Source organism: Apium graveolens, chromosome 7, assembly GCF_009905375.1.
Source record: "Apium graveolens cultivar Ventura chromosome 7, ASM990537v1, whole genome shotgun sequence".
In the NCBI taxonomy this organism is placed as follows: Eukaryota; Viridiplantae; Streptophyta; class Magnoliopsida; order Apiales; family Apiaceae; genus Apium; species Apium graveolens.
Window position 1 is genome coordinate 4,741,318 of NC_133653.1, and position 18,502 is coordinate 4,759,819.

At 31.7% G+C, this 18,502-nt stretch overlaps 2 protein-coding genes across 2 annotated transcripts; one reads left to right on the forward strand and one right to left on the reverse strand.

Moving 5' to 3' along the window:
- Nucleotides 1–1,164: 1,164 nt before the first annotated feature.
- Nucleotides 1,165–3,613, reverse strand: LOC141670558 (1-aminocyclopropane-1-carboxylate synthase-like). The gene is made up of 4 exons (XM_074476464.1): nucleotides 3,404–3,613; nucleotides 3,154–3,285; nucleotides 2,879–3,039; nucleotides 1,165–2,492 (listed from the first exon to the last, which is right to left on the reverse strand). Exons 1-4 carry the CDS (start codon nucleotides 3,560–3,562, stop codon nucleotides 1,460–1,462), a joined length of 1,485 nt encoding a protein of 494 aa, XP_074332565.1. The 5' UTR covers nucleotides 3,563–3,613; the 3' UTR covers nucleotides 1,165–1,459.
- Nucleotides 3,614–13,385: 9,772 nt separating this feature from the next.
- LOC141672371 (G-patch domain-containing protein 1) lies at nucleotides 13,386–18,046 on the forward strand. The gene is made up of 11 exons (XM_074478948.1): nucleotides 13,386–13,563; nucleotides 14,407–14,491; nucleotides 14,679–14,755; nucleotides 14,849–14,876; nucleotides 14,983–15,067; nucleotides 15,189–15,255; nucleotides 16,040–16,136; nucleotides 16,474–16,655; nucleotides 17,228–17,449; nucleotides 17,521–17,637; nucleotides 17,756–18,046. Exons 1-11 carry the CDS (start codon nucleotides 13,486–13,488, stop codon nucleotides 17,807–17,809), a joined length of 1,092 nt encoding a protein of 363 aa, XP_074335049.1. The 5' UTR covers nucleotides 13,386–13,485; the 3' UTR covers nucleotides 17,810–18,046.
- Nucleotides 18,047–18,502: the final 456 nt, after the last annotated feature.

Sequence of the window (18,502 nt, forward strand, 5' to 3'; positions counted from 1 at the left end):
TTTTAACTTAAATGGGCTTAAAAGCTAGTTTGGGTTTTGGCTTAAATGGGCTTAAAAACGCGTGAGCCAAGATCGAACATAGGATGTTGACCACAAAAAATAAGTTGTAAGCATAAAGTTAGAATTTCTAACATTTTCGTTTTCATTCTTCATCTTCTGTTCAACCCATTTAGTTTTCTTCCTTATTTACTTTTTATATTTGTACGGCTTAAAATTGCATGAAATATTTTTAATAATATATTATATATATATTTTTAATTTAGTTTGATGAAAATTTTAAATTTGATTTTTTTCATTTAATTTTTTTAAATTATAGTTTGTCATCTTTTAATTTTAATTTTGTTTCATCCCGTTTCAATCATATAATTTTGTGTTAACTCGAGACCATTATATCAACCAAATTAAATCGATATAATTATATTAAATTTTATGTTTTTAACCCGAATCAATAATATAATTTAAATTTTGTCAAGATGAATGTTGTGTATTATATAAGTTACATTTTTTAAAAAACACAAAACGGGCTGCGGGCTGTGGGCTGTGTCACCTCTCTACTTCCTTTATTTTTTTCTTTCTTTTTTTAGGCCTAAGCACATGCATGCTTGTTTTCTATTTTTAATTTGTCCTTCTAATTTTTTTTATTCATGCATTAATTTTTTTTAACTTGTAAATTATGATTCACCAAACATATCAACAAATTATAAGTAAAATTATCTAATATTATATATTTTTTTAAAAAATTAATTCGATTAAAATTTTGAGATATAAAATTTATTCATTCAGGTTTTTTAAATAACTTCTTGTAAATTTTTTTGCCCGAGTGACAATGTAAGATGTAGTTTTATTTTTTAGCCCGGATAAATAGTATACTTTTATTTTAACCAGGATGAATAGTTTATATTAATATGATTTTATCCCGAGGTCGTTATCCTTTTCTTAATTTTTTTAATTTTATATTAATGTATTAAAATTTTAGTTTATATATTTTTATTTTATATTTTTATTTATTTCAAAAAAAATATAACTTATAAGTAACTTATACATAAAATTATCCAAACACCTAATATCACTTTTCAACTTTAAGTCAATAAATTACATTTTTTTAAAAAACCAAACATGCCCTAAAATGGGTTCATACAAAAATGTAAATGTACGTAGCACATATACAATAGTAACATTACATGGCAATATCTTTACCAGAACACCAAACAATACAAGAGTACAAATACAAAGATACAAATGAACCAAATAAATAGTTCAGTTAGCATATAAAATGCCTCAACTTCCCTGGCTACAAAAATTGACATAAATCAAGTCACTAATTCACCAGCAAGTTGTAGCACAAATAAAGCTAAAATTTTCCTGAAAACTATATTACTTTAACATATATATCGGATGTAAAAACTTAATATCTCGTTAACCTGTTGATGCCAGAGCCTTGTGCACCAGGTACGATGACTTAATTTCTAGCTCGAACGAGAGGTGATGCTAGAGGAGAATGAGGAGAAACTATCATATGTGGAGACATCATATGTGGAGTTACCATTCTTGGTGTCTGCATGATGGTATCATCCCACCTTCTGAATGATAAACTTAGTTTTAAATCTTTGTGCCATGTTTGTTTCTTAGCAGCCACTTCACGTTCATCAACTTGAAGAACAAATTTCTTGATTCGTCGCAGAGCGATTCTCATTGTTTCATTATCCATGTTTGCATAGCAAACTCTGAACCAACCAGGTTCTGAGCAATGAAACGATGAGCCAGGCGAGACATTGAGCTTAACTTCATTGATAATAACGCGCCATAGATCCATTTCAGCTTCAACTGTTGGCTCTTTGAGTAGGCGTCTTAAATCCATCCAAAAGAAAAGCCCTGCATTTGCCTGCAAATTTCCTACCCTGACTTGCATTAGGCCTCTGGTGAACACTCCATGTCGTGCAGCTAGTCTTTTCCTGCTCTCAGCTACGTATTTATCGATGAATTTTTCATCAGATAACATGCTTGCTATTAGTTGTTGAGTTTGAGTAGAGACTAATCCAAAACTTGACATTTTTCTAGCAGTACTCACAACTGAGTCATTGTAAGAGTAGATGATTCCAATTCTGAACCCTGGAAAGCCCATGTCTTTCGACAGACTATACACCAGATGAATCAAATCGCGATTGCATTTCTTGTCCTCCTCTATTATTTCAGCAATGCTGACATACATTGGCTTAGTAAAAACTGTAGCTGCATAGATCTCATCGCAGACAAGGTGGATATTTTTTTCATTGATGAAATCCACTAGACTTTGTAACGTATCACGGTCCAAAATCGTGCCTAATGGATTGGATGGATTCGTGATGAGCAGGCCTTTAACTTTGATATTTGACTCCAGTGCTTTCTGGTATGCTGCTTCTAAAGCTTCTCTGGTTATCTTGAAATCATTGGAACTTTCGCAGACAACTGGAAGAAGTTTCACTCCTGTTCGCCACCTTAAATCGCGGTCAAATCTGCAGAAATAGCAAAACATAATTGTAAATTATATAGTTCATTTCATAATTGTCTGTCATTGTCATCTATAATTGCATAGTCAAATAGTCATGAATGTCTTGTAGTGTGTAGAAAATAGATGTTCTACAGGACCACAACCAATAATCTATTAGTTGTGTATTATTGCACAATACAAAACATTTAACAGAAACTGAATTAACTAACCAACTAGTGGTTCAATGATGCTTAATTTTTATGCTAAGTACTAAGACACTAAGAAGTTAACAATAAATTATAAATCTTATTGAAGCTAGCAGTCCTCGTGATTAGTTGAGGTGCGCGAAAGCTGGCCCGGACACCGGATTAACAAAAAAAAGAAAATCTTACTGAAGCTTTTTTAACTTACCCTGGATAATAAGGAGTTGGCACCAGAAAAGCATCCCCGGGATCTGCCAAACAGAACATCATTGTTTCATGAGCTCCGGTAGCTCCTCCACTCATCACGACGCGATCAGGATCAAATGTTACTGTATTACCTCTTACTTTTGCCATAAACTTAGCAATGGCCTGCAGAAGTCATTAAAGAAGGGTAAGAACAGCAGTAAAAGATTGTCGTGAATATGTTGAGACTTGAACAACTGCTGAGCAAGTGAAAATGTGAATACTAGATGGTGGACATACATTTCTGAATTCAGGTAAGCCGTGATAATCTTGAAAAATCGCGGTATCTTTAAACTCATTCACTCCTTCAGAAGTACAAATGGAAGCTTTCGGATTCTTCAGTATCCATTCCTGTACCAAATCAAAGCTCAGCTGCAAAAATAACAACAATAATCAGAAAAAGACACAATTTTCATCACTTAAGAGTGCATGCATTAATCCCAATCGATTCAGAAGGCGAGAAATCATTAAAGAACAAACGATAAAATACCAGATTTTCCGCGAGTCCCATCTGAATAACTCCCTGAGGATTATCAGTGGAATGAAACGGATCACTGTCATAAGCCTTCCAACCATCGAAATAAGGTGAATTTTCTCCATGTCCATCATTCGTAGCAATTTTCGACAACATATTATTCAAAAATGCCATCAAAAACAAGTTTATAAATGTAGCTAGCTAGTCTCTGTTAGGTTTATGAACAATCACTTGAATGCAAAAATGAGATATCAAACTTCAAACATGCAAAATCCTATATATAGAGATTGTTTAAGTATTCTGAGCAACATATGAAGGTTCTGTGAAGAATCAAAGTAGGTCCCTTAGGCGGCCACGTTTAATTATTTACAAGTTTAATTACCATTTTAGTTACGATTGCAAATTGGTTAGTTAATAACCATATAATTACAAGTAGGATTTTTAGTCAATAAATAGAAAGTCTTGTATTCAACATAGTTCTGCATAAATTTTGACTTGTTATATGCTTTTGAACAGGAAACAAATGCACACTTTAATTTTTCACCGTTTTCAACAAAATCAATACATATGCCATAGCATACAAGTCTTCCCATAACAAGGAATAGCATGGCTTGGTTGCATGTTCATTTGCTATAGTTCCACGTTGCACTTCTGACCATCTCGTATATTTAGAATCACGTGTTTTACAATCACTTGACTCTCATTCGAGAATTTGAAACAAATATTCATTTGTAAGTTTATAAGTCATATTTATCAAAAAAAAAAAAAATCACGTGTTAAGTAAATCGTTCTTCTTCTCGACGAATAAGCTAAATTTATATATAATATTTTGGTCCAGATTCCGGACAATGATTATCATAATTAATCGTTCAGTAAATAAGTTTTTTGAATAATTTAGGTCATATAAATATTTGATCTAACAAATTTTGATGGGCGAGAATCAAATTCAAAATCTGAGATGATATAAAAACTTTTTATCACTTTGTCCATCCACTTCTAATTTATCACAATTTATTTTTTTCAAACCTTTTTTCGATCGCCAAACTGATTAACAACAATCGATTGACAAGACCACTTCGTAAATACTTTGTCTGCCTATTTATCTTTTAGTATAATTTCTAATTACAGTTTCTTTTTCTTTCTGGAAGGTAAATCTACAGATTCAAAACCGTGATGGTGACTTCGGTAAAGTTTTCAACTTACAAATTTTATAATATGTAGAGTAGGGGGCACAAATCTATAGCCTTATTTTCTGAATGCTGAATTATTATGTAAACGGTCAAACAACTCTTTTTTACTCCCTCTGTCCCTAAAAACGTTTTATGTTTGTGTTGACACGTTTGCTTATACACAATTTTGATTGTTAATATCTTTAATTTTGTATTAGTATTAAATATAAAAACTTCATTATATTAAAATACTCATAAATACGAATTCAATAAAATCAGTCATGACTATGTTTGATCTTATATTAGACGTAAATTAGTAGTCAATCGCTTATCATGAACAATACAAAAAGTCAAAAGACGCAAAATATTTTGTGACGGAGGGAGTATTATTTAATTAAAGACATGTCAATCAACCAATGATTATGATTAATAATATATAGTAGTTTATTAATTAATCTCATTCTGGAAGATTCAAACATGCGAATATATTCTGCTTTGAACACCAAATGTTTTGAACAGAATGAGGGACTAGAGAGCCTCTATATAGTCCTTCCTAGTAACAGTCTGGTATTATAGTAAGTTTGATCTGACGAAATTAAATTTTGTTTGATTTTAGTAATGTATTTTTCATTTTTTCTATGGAAATTAGGGATTACACTTAAATATTTCTATTCTCATGCATGGACTATGGAATTATGAGTACCGAATTACGTAGCCTTGGATTATCAAGAAGGTGATCAAGATTTTAAATTTTTAAAAATTTGTAAGTTTAATTTTGGTGTTTAAAAAATGGCTCATCTCAACTTTCGTAAATTTTTCGTTCTTAACTGTTAATTATAAAATTAAATAATGGGTCGAAAAGTGAATCTCGTATGTGGTCACTCGCAAAAGTCCATTGTATGGGTCGAAAGTGAATCCCGTATGTAGGGTATTATTTTGTCTTTTGTGTTCATGATAAATTGTGAGAAATATTGTAATGACAGAGATCGAATCTGAGTCATCTGCGAGTCTGAGCTCTGATACAATGTTGATTAATCAGCTTATTTAAAATTTTAGGGTATTAGAGAAAAAGCCTTCTCAAAATCATAAATTATTATTTTAACGAAGTGAAACATTTTTTTTGAAAATTAATATAAACTAGAAGATAACATGTGTGAAGTACGGGGTCGAGAAAATTTTATTAAATTTTATTTATAATAATATAATCAGCGTAATATATTGATGTTATGGTTAATCAAAATACGTGAAATCAAGTAATGTATCATTAAAAAGGTAAGAGTTTTTAAAAAAATATAAGGTATTGTAAATAAAACACGATCCGAACAAATTTATTCTTCTAACAAAAAATAATATAGAATATGCGGGACGTCGAACTATTATAATTATACTACAATTTCAACAATTTCAACAATTTCATTACTTCCGTAAAATACAAATTTAGTGGTGGAACCAAAAAACGGTAAAACAAAACATAGTAAAATCAAGTCCAACTTAAATGGGTCAGATTGAAACGAAAATACGGTGAAACTATGTATCAGATCGTTAAAAAGAATATAGATCTATATGAAAAATAAAAATATTGTAATCATAATATGATCCGAACATTTTACTATTTAAAAAAAATAAAATTAAAGATTATATGGAAAGTAAAAATAGTGTAATTATAACATGATTCAAACAATTTTACATTTCATTAAAAAGTAATATAGAATTGTACATGAAATAGTAATCAAGGGCCGAAACCAAAATACATAAGATAAAATCAAGTACCCTGTCAAAAAATAATTTAGAGTGTTATGGGAAATAAAATTGTAATAATAATACGTTTTGAACAATTTAATCATTATTTAGTGGTGAAACCTAAATACGGTATCTAATATCCGTATTATTTTATTAAAATGAAACTCCACCAACAACTAAAAAAATTCTAGATTAAAATAGCTAATTTAAACATATAAATGTCATTATTTATATTTTTCGGAAATTATTTAGTTGAGCCAATTTTTCGAACCATTTATTTTAAAATATAATTAAAAATAGGATTCTAACCTATAATAACAATAATAATATGTAGTTTATAAGAATAAAAATTTTGTAAAACTAATACATATACAATTATAACTCATATAGTAATAAAAAAGATAAAGATAATACACTTAGGGTTATAGTAGGAATCAACGGTGAAATTAAAGTAAAACTTAAAAAGAGATTTCACTTGTTAATAAAAATTATTAATTATTGTTAGAATAATATAAGATCCTGGAAATGGCCATTCTCTAACACCTTAAGATTTTAGATGAGCTGGTTACTCAACATGGTATCAGAGCTTAGGCTGGCGGGAGAACTAAGGTTCGATTCCCAGCCACCCCCAACATTCTCACAATTTAATGTGGACACTAAAGACAATTAATGCCCCAAAGATGGGTGCCGGTGTTCCACTCTTCGACCCATAAATGGGCTTTCGAGTGAGGGGGAGTGTTAAATATATGATTCTATTGGGGCATTCCTCTAACACCTTGAGATTTTAGAGTAACTGATTCCTTAACATGCTCTTGATAACGACGAAGAGTTAACGGAATTTTTAAGAACCATTTTTTGAAAACATTGAAACAAAGACGGACAATGTTTAAAAATGAAAATTTTGATCAATTTTCTTTAAAATGAGTAAAAAGTCCGGTCACATGATATTTACTCTTCTTTCTTAGTTTTTTTTTTTTAATTTCACGCGATTAACATTAAGGTCTAGTCTACACAAATTGTGCAAAGAATAATGACAGTTCAAGACAAATTATGCAAGGAATAATATGATATTTCCAGGTCTTTATGCACGTTACGTGGAATTGAACCTTAGACTACATATGAGCAAATATTTTTCTTAAACTCTAGTTCTCCAGAAATGTTCTCGTCTCAAAGAAACGATATCTAGTTCTAAAGTTTTCCACTTATATATTTTTTGAATAAACTTACTTGCTTAGAGTATTATAATCTGGTATTAGATGTCAGAAAATAATTACTTACATGCTTAGAGTATTATAATATTTAAGTTTTAACAAATTAACATAAAAAAATAATCGTTGGTATTGAGTCAGGGATGCCCGTTTTGTTAGAATATAAGATCCCCGAAAGTGTCATTTTCTAATATCTTTAGGTTCTAGAGTAGCTGGTTTCTTGACATGGTATCAGATCTCAAGCTGACAGAGGACTCATGTGCGACTCCTATCATCCCCGATATTCTCACAATTTATCGTGACACAGATGATAAATTAAAACTCAAAAATGAGCGTTCGTGATCCACTTTTCGACACATTAACGAGCTCTCGAATGAGGGAATATATTAGAATATAAGATCCTGGTTAAGGAAGCTGATTATTAGAGGACTTAAACTGATTTAGTGAATATTCAATTGAACTCAACTCAACTCAATTCGAATTACAAGCTTACAAGTAATGTAATCGATAAAGTGTAAATGACGTGTCTAAATATGTATTTTGTCATGCCTTACATTTATATTGACCTGGGACGTGACACAACACGTGATGTCACGTTTTGGTCCACGTGTGTGTTCACATGTTTTGAGGTACGTTAGTTGGACTCATCCTTGTCGAAATTTTCAAATTTATAACCGGCCATTTCAATAATAAATTAAGATACTCAAATTCGATCAATACGTCATAATTGAAAATTTTTAACCGACAACTACATTTGATCGGTTATGCCCGCAAATCCGATCGTTAGACCCCTAAACCGACCAATTTGTCTAATCCATTGATTTGCCCGGTTTTGTTGCAGTACAATTAAACCACAATTTATTGTTACATTCTTGAAACATGTACAGGACAGTCAAAAATAATAACTCATGAGTTTTAAATGTTTGGATTTTGTATCACCTTTTAGACCACCGCTCCAAAATAGGTACAGACAAGGTGTAAATGGTTACGCATGTGATTATATATTCCAAACATGTTTCAAAAAAAATCTCACGTAAGAAGCTATGTCAACAATATTAGAAACTCTTGGGGATTTGTTTTGCTAATCCTATAAATGTAACTTACTTTAGTTCGGGTGCAAAGTAATGTTTGGCAGATATAAATTAAAATTAGGCACGTAATGTATTATTTATGAAAATGCTTATTCACTTCGACTGTATTCATAGAACCACATTTTTTCCATGCTATGGTAGAATGCAGATAAAGCTGCTAACTTTCATTTCTCTTCTTACCTTTTAGCTTTGAGGTTTAAGAATCTACCAATTGCACCGTCATCTGAATTCTAGATGCCGGAGCAAATGAAAACACAACTCGTGAACTCCGGAATGGAGTATAATTTGTAGTTTGGTTGACTATACTATAATAAACGGAATAGGGTATAATTTGTAGTTTGATTAACCCCTCATTTTGGTTATCTCTTTCCATCACAACCGTCAGATCTTCTACGTCAAATAATAAGAGCCGTCAGATTTAAATACTAAAAAATACACTTCACAAGTTCTCTGGTTCGAATCCCGTCAACAACAAATATATTATTATTATAAAAATATATATAAGTTCTCATGTTCGAATCCCGTTAACAAATATTTATATTATTATTTATAAAAATACATATAAGTTTTGAGGTTCGAATCTCACTAACAACAAATATTTACATTATTATTTATGAATAAGATCTCATCAATGATATAATAATTATACTTAACTTGAAATTATACACAATAAAAGCATAATAACATAATCATTATTTAGTTTTTTTTATAGAATTTTAATAAAATTATATAAAATAGAAATAAAAATATATAAATATTAATCAAGACCCGTGCATCGCACGGGCCGTAAGCTAGTATTTGTTAAATATCGCCCTATTAAGTAATCGATTCTAATAAAATTCACGAGTGTCGGGAGAGAGAATTATTACCAAAATCGATTAAATATAACTGAATGTACATAGTTAGTCGAATTTAGTTAAATTTGATCATATTAATTTAAATTAGCTAATTTGACCGACTTACTGATGATCGATTATTTATAAGAGAGTCTAAAATACAAGGTCAAACTTACCTAGTTTCGATCTAGTAATTTCAATACAACTGACTAAATTTGAAAATTAAATATGACCGACCAAATTCGACCGAAATCCATTATAAGTAGTCAATCCAATTTTTTCACATAAAATTTTAAATTGTGGCTCAAATTCAAAAATCCTGTCTAAAAAATTAAATTCGGCCATAGAATGTAGTCAAGTGTTAAATTCGACCATATTCAGTTGAATACCAACTTCGACGTGATTTAACCTGAAGTGATCAAACACAATTTCAACAGTCCTTGGTTGATATGTTGAACGGTGAATATGGCTCTTTTATGTCTTATGTTCGAATATTGTGTTCGTTTGGGAAATCTTAAAATAAATAATTTATAACTTAAAATGAATAAATGACTTATAAGTGATAATTAGATAAATATTTATAAATTATGTAAGTGTTTGGATAATTTTATCTATAAGTTAGAATTTTTTTTACTTAAATAAACTAAAATAAATAACTTTTAAATATAATTATCCTAATTCGTGAATTTTATATTAGATTAACATTTACAAATATATTTTTTAAAACTAAAATTAATAAAAAAAACGAAAAAACATAATAAGTTGAGAAAAAGTACGTCTTGCTAACATTGAACTTATCAACTTATAAGTTATAAATTCAGCTTATAAGTTGAGTCGACAAACAGTCGTCGATAAGCTATTAAGTTGTTGTCATGCTTCGAGATAATTAGTACAATGGATCATTCTGAACCAAACACCTGCACTGCATGAAGGGACAAGTTTAGTCAACTGGGCATGGGGGGAGGTGTCGGCTGTTGAACGACTGCAACCATTTAAGGTGGAATGGAGTACTCATCCTGACTCGTGTGTCCATCAACTTTGTTTGTCAAATTTAGAATTCGAAGTCAAATATTGAAACTTTAATTGCCTGCCTCTCAGGTATTGTGAAGAATAAATTGTGTTTGATATAATTACTGTTCAAGTTAGCAGCCTAGTGGCTTTCATTTTAAATCAACTTTATTTTTTGTCTGAGTACTCCCTCAATCCCTTCCAATTGTTTACATTTTTGAGAAAGTGTCCGACACGCATATTAAGGTGCATAAAAAGTATGGTTATTTAACTTATTTTTACAATTTTTTTTTTCCGAATAAAAGTTGAATATTTTAATTTTTATTCAGAATAAAAAATTGTAAAAAAAATGCATAACTATATTTTATATGCACCTTAGAATACGTGTCAGATACTCTCTAAAAAATATAAACAACTGAAAGGGACGGAGTGGAGTGGGTATATTACACGGCCAAAGGCCGGATCATAAAGAGTCTCTCTTCATGGCCTTTGCTGGATCATAAGAGTCTCTTTTGCTTCGTACATGTCATAATATACATAGCCGTAATTCGAGACGGGTGGCTCGTGAGTTCGCCCTGCTCGAACTCGTTTAAATGGGCTCGACTTAGCTCGTAACGAGTGGTGCAGAAGTTTCGGCTCGTTTAATTGAACGAGGCGACTCAACTCATGAAATAAACAAGCCGAGTTTGGGTAGAGATTTATGCTCGACTAGGTGTAAAATTAAAAGAGCCGACTTGTTAAAATTGGTTTGTTTAGCTATACGAGTCGGCTCAACTCGACCGTGAAATTAAATGAGTCAAGTTAGGGCAGATGTTTAGTCTCGATTAGTTAAACAAGTTGGCTCAGCTCAACTTAATTAAATTCACCTCGAAACTCGACTTGCTCGACCTGAATTACAACCCTATACATACGTGTTATCTTTCATTAAACTATTTATTGACATAGTTGTATGTACTTAGCTTAGGGAACTTAACTAAGTACATATTATATTTATATTATATTTATTGGTACTTACTAAAATACATGCTCCTTCCGTCCCGTTGAATTCTCTACCTACAGGGTTTGGCGGAGATTAAGAAAAAAGTATAATTTAGTGAGAAAAAAATAAAAAAAGTGTGTAAAGTGGTGAGACCGACCAATTTTTAATGTATATAGTGAGTATGTTGGAATAAAATAGTGGATGTAGTTGATTTTTATATTATTAAATTTTACTATTTTTGAAATGTAGACAGATAGAGTATTAATTTAGAGAATAAGGATTATAATAAGGTTAACTTTAGTAAAATTTCCTAAGATAATAGTTGAATTGAGTGTATTATATTTATTATCAAATTGCTTACTTTCCTACTCAAAAGACATGTAAAATATATGGTAAGTAAATATTTATTAATAAATAATTAGGATTTACTTATTTACATGTATTTGTCATGAACTTGAGAAAAGTATACTAAAATTAACCTTTATATCCTCGTTCTCTTACATTTATAGGTGTTAAGATTTACATTGATGGAATCCTTTGGTGAAAAGTGGCGCACATGCATGCGTCTTATACTTGCAAATTCTAATATTTGAAACAAACAGATAGTTGTGTTTTGTCGAAGAGAAATTGGGTGTACACGGATCGGGTTGGGCGGGTTGGGAGAATTTAACAACCCAACCCAATTAATTCGGGTTTTCAAAATTTCAAGCCAACCCAAACCGTTTAAATTTGTAACCCAAACCAATTTGTATACTTCGATTTGGTTCGGTTTGAATCAGTTTGATTAGTTTATTAAATATACAAACTTAATATAAAAAATTATAATAAAACATAAGGTTTCAAAGTTTAAAACACTTGAAAATAGTTCAAAACAATATTACAATCCTCCATACTAAATATCTTAAACATCTAATTTTCGATATCAAAAATACTAATAATATTGCTCACGCTTTAAATATTGGAATGAATCATAAATGTAAAAAATATAACACTAATCAAACATCTATTGTTGTTACGAAATGAACTATGAACAGAGAAGTTATAAGTTATATTTAGAGTTAGAGATATATGGATCTATGTAAATGACCTAAACATAATTTTGGATTAACTTATTAGAATGTACATATATATTTTAATCGGGTTGGATTGGATTGGTTTAAAATTATCGAAAACCATATCCAACCCAATTAAATCGGGTTGACATTTTTTCAACCCAACTATATATCGGGTTGAAAAAAATCGGTTTGGTTCGGCCGAAATAGGATCGGTTCGGTTTGGATTGGTCTGGTTGGCCAAACCGTGTACACTTAAAACAATTGGCCGGGACTGAGGGAGTAAAAAATAAAACTGTACTTTATATTCATCTTAAAATACGTGTTGGACACTCACTCAAAAAAATAACAATTGGCCGGGACCGAGGGAATAAAAAATAACGTGAAACAATAGAGCTCGTAGAAGATGATCAAAAAGAATATCGAGGGTTGAAAAAGTTTCTTTGATAAATCGGTGTAACGACTAACGAGGTGTGGTCGAGTTATTATAGAGATTATGTTTTTCTAATCTCAATAAAAGAATAATCTCGCTAAATGAATAAAAATTTCGGTCCAAAATTTATTTATCAAGGTTTAACTGTACTCAATCCACAGTCCATCTCGATAAATTTTTGTTATTTTTATTTTATTTTAAATATTTTAAAAATAACACATTTTTTCTTTATATCGATATTTACTCTCTTAACTTTGTTATTCTTAGGCAATTCTCTCTCTCTTTCTCAAAATATGTTTTCCAACAAAATAAGCATATATATAACCACTAAAACCACTAAATTCGAACAACAAAAGCCCATGTCTCCAGCCCAACAAAAGCCCATGCATCAAGCCCAATTACCTCTTACCTACTCACTTAAACGACGCCGTATCAGATAAAGTATAAACTTTTCATTGACTAATATATACGTTGAGCCTAACAACCTCAAACCCCTCTTTTACGCCACCGACTCGACGGCTAGGGTTTACTAATCGCCGGCGATCGACGAAATTGAAGATCGGAACTCTTCAATTTCCGGCATGGCCTCGCCGGAAGCTCCTCTTTGCTACGTCGGCATCGTCAAAAAGTCGCCGGCGTTTCGCCTCATGAAACAAATGGTATTAATCATTATAACACCTCAATTTTCATTATATATGTTTTTAGTTTATGTGTGTATGTGTAAATGTGCGTGAATTGTTTTTTTTCGTGATAGTTAGTTTATTGCGAAAACTCGAGATCATTGTTTATTTGTGTAGGCCTTTGCTAAAATGAGAACTAGTTTATTGCGAAAACTCGAGAGGATTATTTATTTGTGTATCGGTAATTGACTGAGTTGAGGTAGGATTTTATTTATGTGTTGATAATTGATGTAGTTAATAGTGTAAAATTAACTGTATGTATGTATGATAATTGATGGATGGAGGTAATAGAGTAAATTAAGTGTATGTATGATAATTGGCTGATATAAGTTAGGTTTTTTTAGACGAGAACAGGTTTATCACGACTCGAGAGGATTAGTTATTTGTGTGGTGATAATGGATGGAGTTAATAGTGTATATTAATTGTATGGATTACTTGAGTATATGCAAATGTTCAAATGTGAAAGGAGTATATGACCTGTCGCTGGTGTGATAAGCATGTAACCTGTTTGTGTTTTGTTAAGTTTGTTACGGACTTTTATGCTTTCAAAAGCTATGAAAGTGTTTGTGTTACAAGGAAAAAGTATTTTTTAATAGAAGAGATCTTGATTTCATAATTTGTCTAATTAAATAGATAGTCTTCCTTAGATACGAATACGCAACTCTATTGTGAGAAGTTGAGGGAATGATTCATAACTGTATGACTAATATAAATAATTAGTAATGTAAATTAATTTTATGTATACTTTTGGTGTAAATTCCTTTTATTCTCGTGGTTTTTTAAAATGGTGTTATTTTATATGTTAATTTGTGGATATGCAGGGGTGGGAAGAAGGAGAAGGTCTTGGCAAAGATAAACAAGGGATTAAAGGTCATGTCAGGGTTAAGAACAAGCAGGACACTGCTGGTAATATTACTTCCTCATATATTTGTGTGTGTGTGTATGTTTGTGAGCATGTGAGTGAGTTATTATTTTTGCTCTCGTATGTTGTTAATGTAATATTGGACCCCCCCATCTATAATTGGATGTATTTGTTTGTTATCTCTGTCACTTGATATTAGTATATGTACTTAGATGGAAATCCATGACACAGGTGTTGGATTGGAGAAGCCTAACCCTTGGGCGTTTGATACAGCACAATTTGATAGTATTCTTAAAAGGTTGAAAGTGGTAAGACATTGGAATATAATGAAATAGCATGAAAGTGAAAATGTTGTTTGCACTCCATTTTACTAATAATTTATTTTGATTATGATTTGGTAGCAAGCAACGGAAGTGAAGAATGCAGAAGGTAGACCAATTTTTCTGTTTTTTTTTTGTATTTATGTATAATGGTAATACTTTTTCCATCAGTTTTACCCTGTTTGGCGGTGTTGAATTTATATCTGTTGCAAAAGTTGTTGAAAAGGACGAAGCTGAGGAACCAAAAACATCTAATGAGAATCATGTGCCAGTTGTCAAGTCTACCCGGCCACAAGGAAGGTATACATTATGTAATATATGACTATCTCCGACATCTAGATTCTGGTTATAGTTTCATAAATTCAGCAAGCTAGGTGAAAAGGGAATCTTATGCTTGTATTTTAACTTTTGTGACCGTCAGGTACAAGAGAAGAGAGAAGGGGAAACTTGTCCAGTCATACTCTTCAAAGGATCTTGAGGGGATTCTGGTCAGTTCTTAAAACTAGGAAACACATTCTACATAAGAAACTACATTATTATATTTGTAGTGATAGTGATTTGGAACTATATAAGCAAATAGTGGACACAAATTTTGAAACTTAGCGTGCTGAAGGAACAATTAAAATAAATGAAATGGTGGTCTTTTTTCTGCTGCAAAAATGAGTACATTTTGATGGAGGACAAGAAATATGAAGAAATGGTGAAAGGAAAACAATAGAGGAAGAGGAAGTCAGTCGCAAAAGAACTATTGTCCTAGGTTTCTGGATAAGAGAAGAGATAAAGAGCAAGTCAGTTGCAAAATATTTAATAACTAAACATGGAACATTAATATCTTCCAAAGAGTATAATTGAGAAAATACTACTGACTAGGGCTCATAGAATTTGGACTGAAATCATGAAATCCAGATTGTCTGTCACAATAACATAGCTCAGTAATAGTAATTGATCCTTGTCACATCTGAAAATTGAACAAGGAAGGTTCTTTAAGAGTTTGCTGCAGGTTGTTTCTAAGTCTGACGTTTGTAAAAGTACTTTGAAAAGTGAAGTGTTACATGTATTTTTTTAGTTTACAAATGAAATCTCCTTTTGGTTTCCTGCCAAAATACCCTATACTACCCAATAAGAAGTATTCAGACTAGAGCAGCCAGAGGTGTTCTTTTTCAGATATTGGAACTTTGGAATATGTTCTCTGATTTCATTCTTGTGCCAGTTCTGTCTACCTTTTTTTAATCACTTTACTGGTTATAATCCTCTTAAACAATTATTATGCAGGTTAAAAAAACTGAGGAGTCATCTGTGATAAAGAGTGATCAGGTTGGACGATCAGAGTCTGTAGAACCTTTGGAAAGTAATGTTTTCGTTGCTGAAGGTATAGTAAAATCTTATAAAGTATACCCTTTCAAATTTTAATCTAGTTAATGCAAAAATGTCCAGTGTTGGTGAAAACCCAAGTCCTCTACTAGTTTATTGATAAAGAAAAAAAATTTGAGCTATACAGCTATATGCATTTATGGACATCTTCACCCAAGTAATTTACCTTTTGAGACGTTATGATTTCACTGATTACCTGATTTCTTTTGTACTTTGTGGGTACATGTTTTGCTTTATATCGTTTCAGTCGATTAAATTTTAGCATACCTTCAGGTAGTCCCAATATTTACCTGAAATTAATGTTGTCGCTAAAGAGACGAGCCTTTTTGAATCAGGTAATGTACCAGAGGAAATGCCAGTAGACTGGTGGGGTTACAAATCTGGATTTGTTTCAGGAGGTTTGCTTGGGGCACAGTCTAAGAAGAAGAAAATTGTTTCAGGAGAACCCACTCACAATCCTCATGAAAGGACTGCATTTCATGAAGAGGATCAGGAAAACCTTTACAACCTTGTGCAAGTATGCATCTTTTCCAATTTTATGCTCTTTATTGTTTTTTTTCTTTCTCTTCGTTGTTTTCATTCTAGCCGAGAGGAATATATAATTCTGATTGTCTAATAATCATAATATGTGTAATTTATAATTAAGAGCATAATCTTACACGTAAAAAAATGTAAATGCAATCTAATGGTATAACTTATAATAAAGTGTACCATACATGGATATTTAGGGTCTGGATTAAATTAGAACCTTGGTCAGAATTAGAACTTGATATCAATATCAGCGTCCAATATATGTTCAATCAACAACCCATATCTATTCGTTCTGCACAATGACAGAATGTATTTGTTTTGCTTTAGGACAAAAGTGCTCCTTGTGTAAATTATAAATTAGAGTTTTCATCTGCAGAGCACAATGTTTTTTGTAAAATCACATAAAAAAATGTGTTTCGGCAGAAGGCAATTTTTACACACATCACACAACTTCTATTGTAAATACTCAAAATTTTGCGTTGGTTAGTAAAACCAGTAGGGAAGCAATTTCATTGTTAAGGTGGGAGGTTGTATGCTAATCCCATTGTTTGTCTATAGAATAAGGCTACAACCGGAAAGCAAGGTCTTGGAATTAAAGATCGGCCTAAGAAAATAGCCGGGGTCCACTTTGAGGGGAAGAAAACATCTTTTGATGATAGTGATGACGATAGTCCTGCCGATTCTAGTTCACCAAAACGGAAGTATGTTGACTCTGAAAGCGAAAGGAGCGATGAACCAAAACCGAAGCTAAAAAAGCTGTGTAGACAGCTTCTTCGTCAAGTGCGTTTTTTAATTTGATCAAAGTTTTTTTGAAGCTTTTATTTTTTCCCTACTTAGTGTTTTGTTTGCAGGTGCCTGGAGAATCATTGAAGTTGAAACAACTTAAAGTTCTTATAAATCAACAATCACCTTCGACTTTTTCGAACTTCTCATCAAAAAGAGATGCTCTTGATTTTTTGAAACAAAAGGTATCTTGTTGGTTGTAGTGAACTTATTGTTCTCGTTTTTTTTTTTTTTTGCAAACCCAATCTTATGACATTTTCTTCACTCTGTCAACCTGAATAACTAATTCTTATTGTGTCACAGCTTGAAGGCAGTGAGAAGTTCGTGGTGGATGGGAAGAAAGTCTCGCTAAAATGAAAGAGCAACTATTGAATTTCGTGCCAAACTTGAGAAATTTCTCAGTCTGTACATTGCAGCTGAGAGTAGAGTAGTATTATTATACCTTTACTCAAATTTTGGTAAGTAATGTATTTCATTGGAAACATGTAATATTTAAGAAATTTTGACATAAATGAGTGACGTTTGCAGATTTGTGTAATACATTACTTTTAAGGAGTGATATTATATATCTCATAAAGTTGTATGTTTGTTATTTTTCTAGCAGTTCAAGATGTACTTGGTTGAGTTTGTAGGGTAACAAATCTGTGCTAGGTGAACGGTTCAAGGGCTTATCAATTAACTAGCCAACTTTCAAATAATTGAATTCATATTGCAGTAGTAAGTCGACAACATCCTGCTGGATGCTTATACTCAGCTAGCCGGTAAAAGCGCCAATACGGTACAGTTTAACCCTTTTCTTTCCAACTGATTAGCTTAAGTGTTCATTTAGCATCTTCTTCCCTGTTCGGCTGTTCCCATCCTCTCGGAGAGGAACTGCGTAAACCTAGCTGCCAAAAGTGGGCATAGTAGTAGAAGGAAACAACTTATCTAATTACGTAGAATGTATGGTACATAGATAATTAGATATGGGTAATGAAGTTGGACCAACTCAAAAGGTCCATTTCCTAATTCTTTTGTATTTATAAGGAAAACAATGTGCCCTTGAACTCA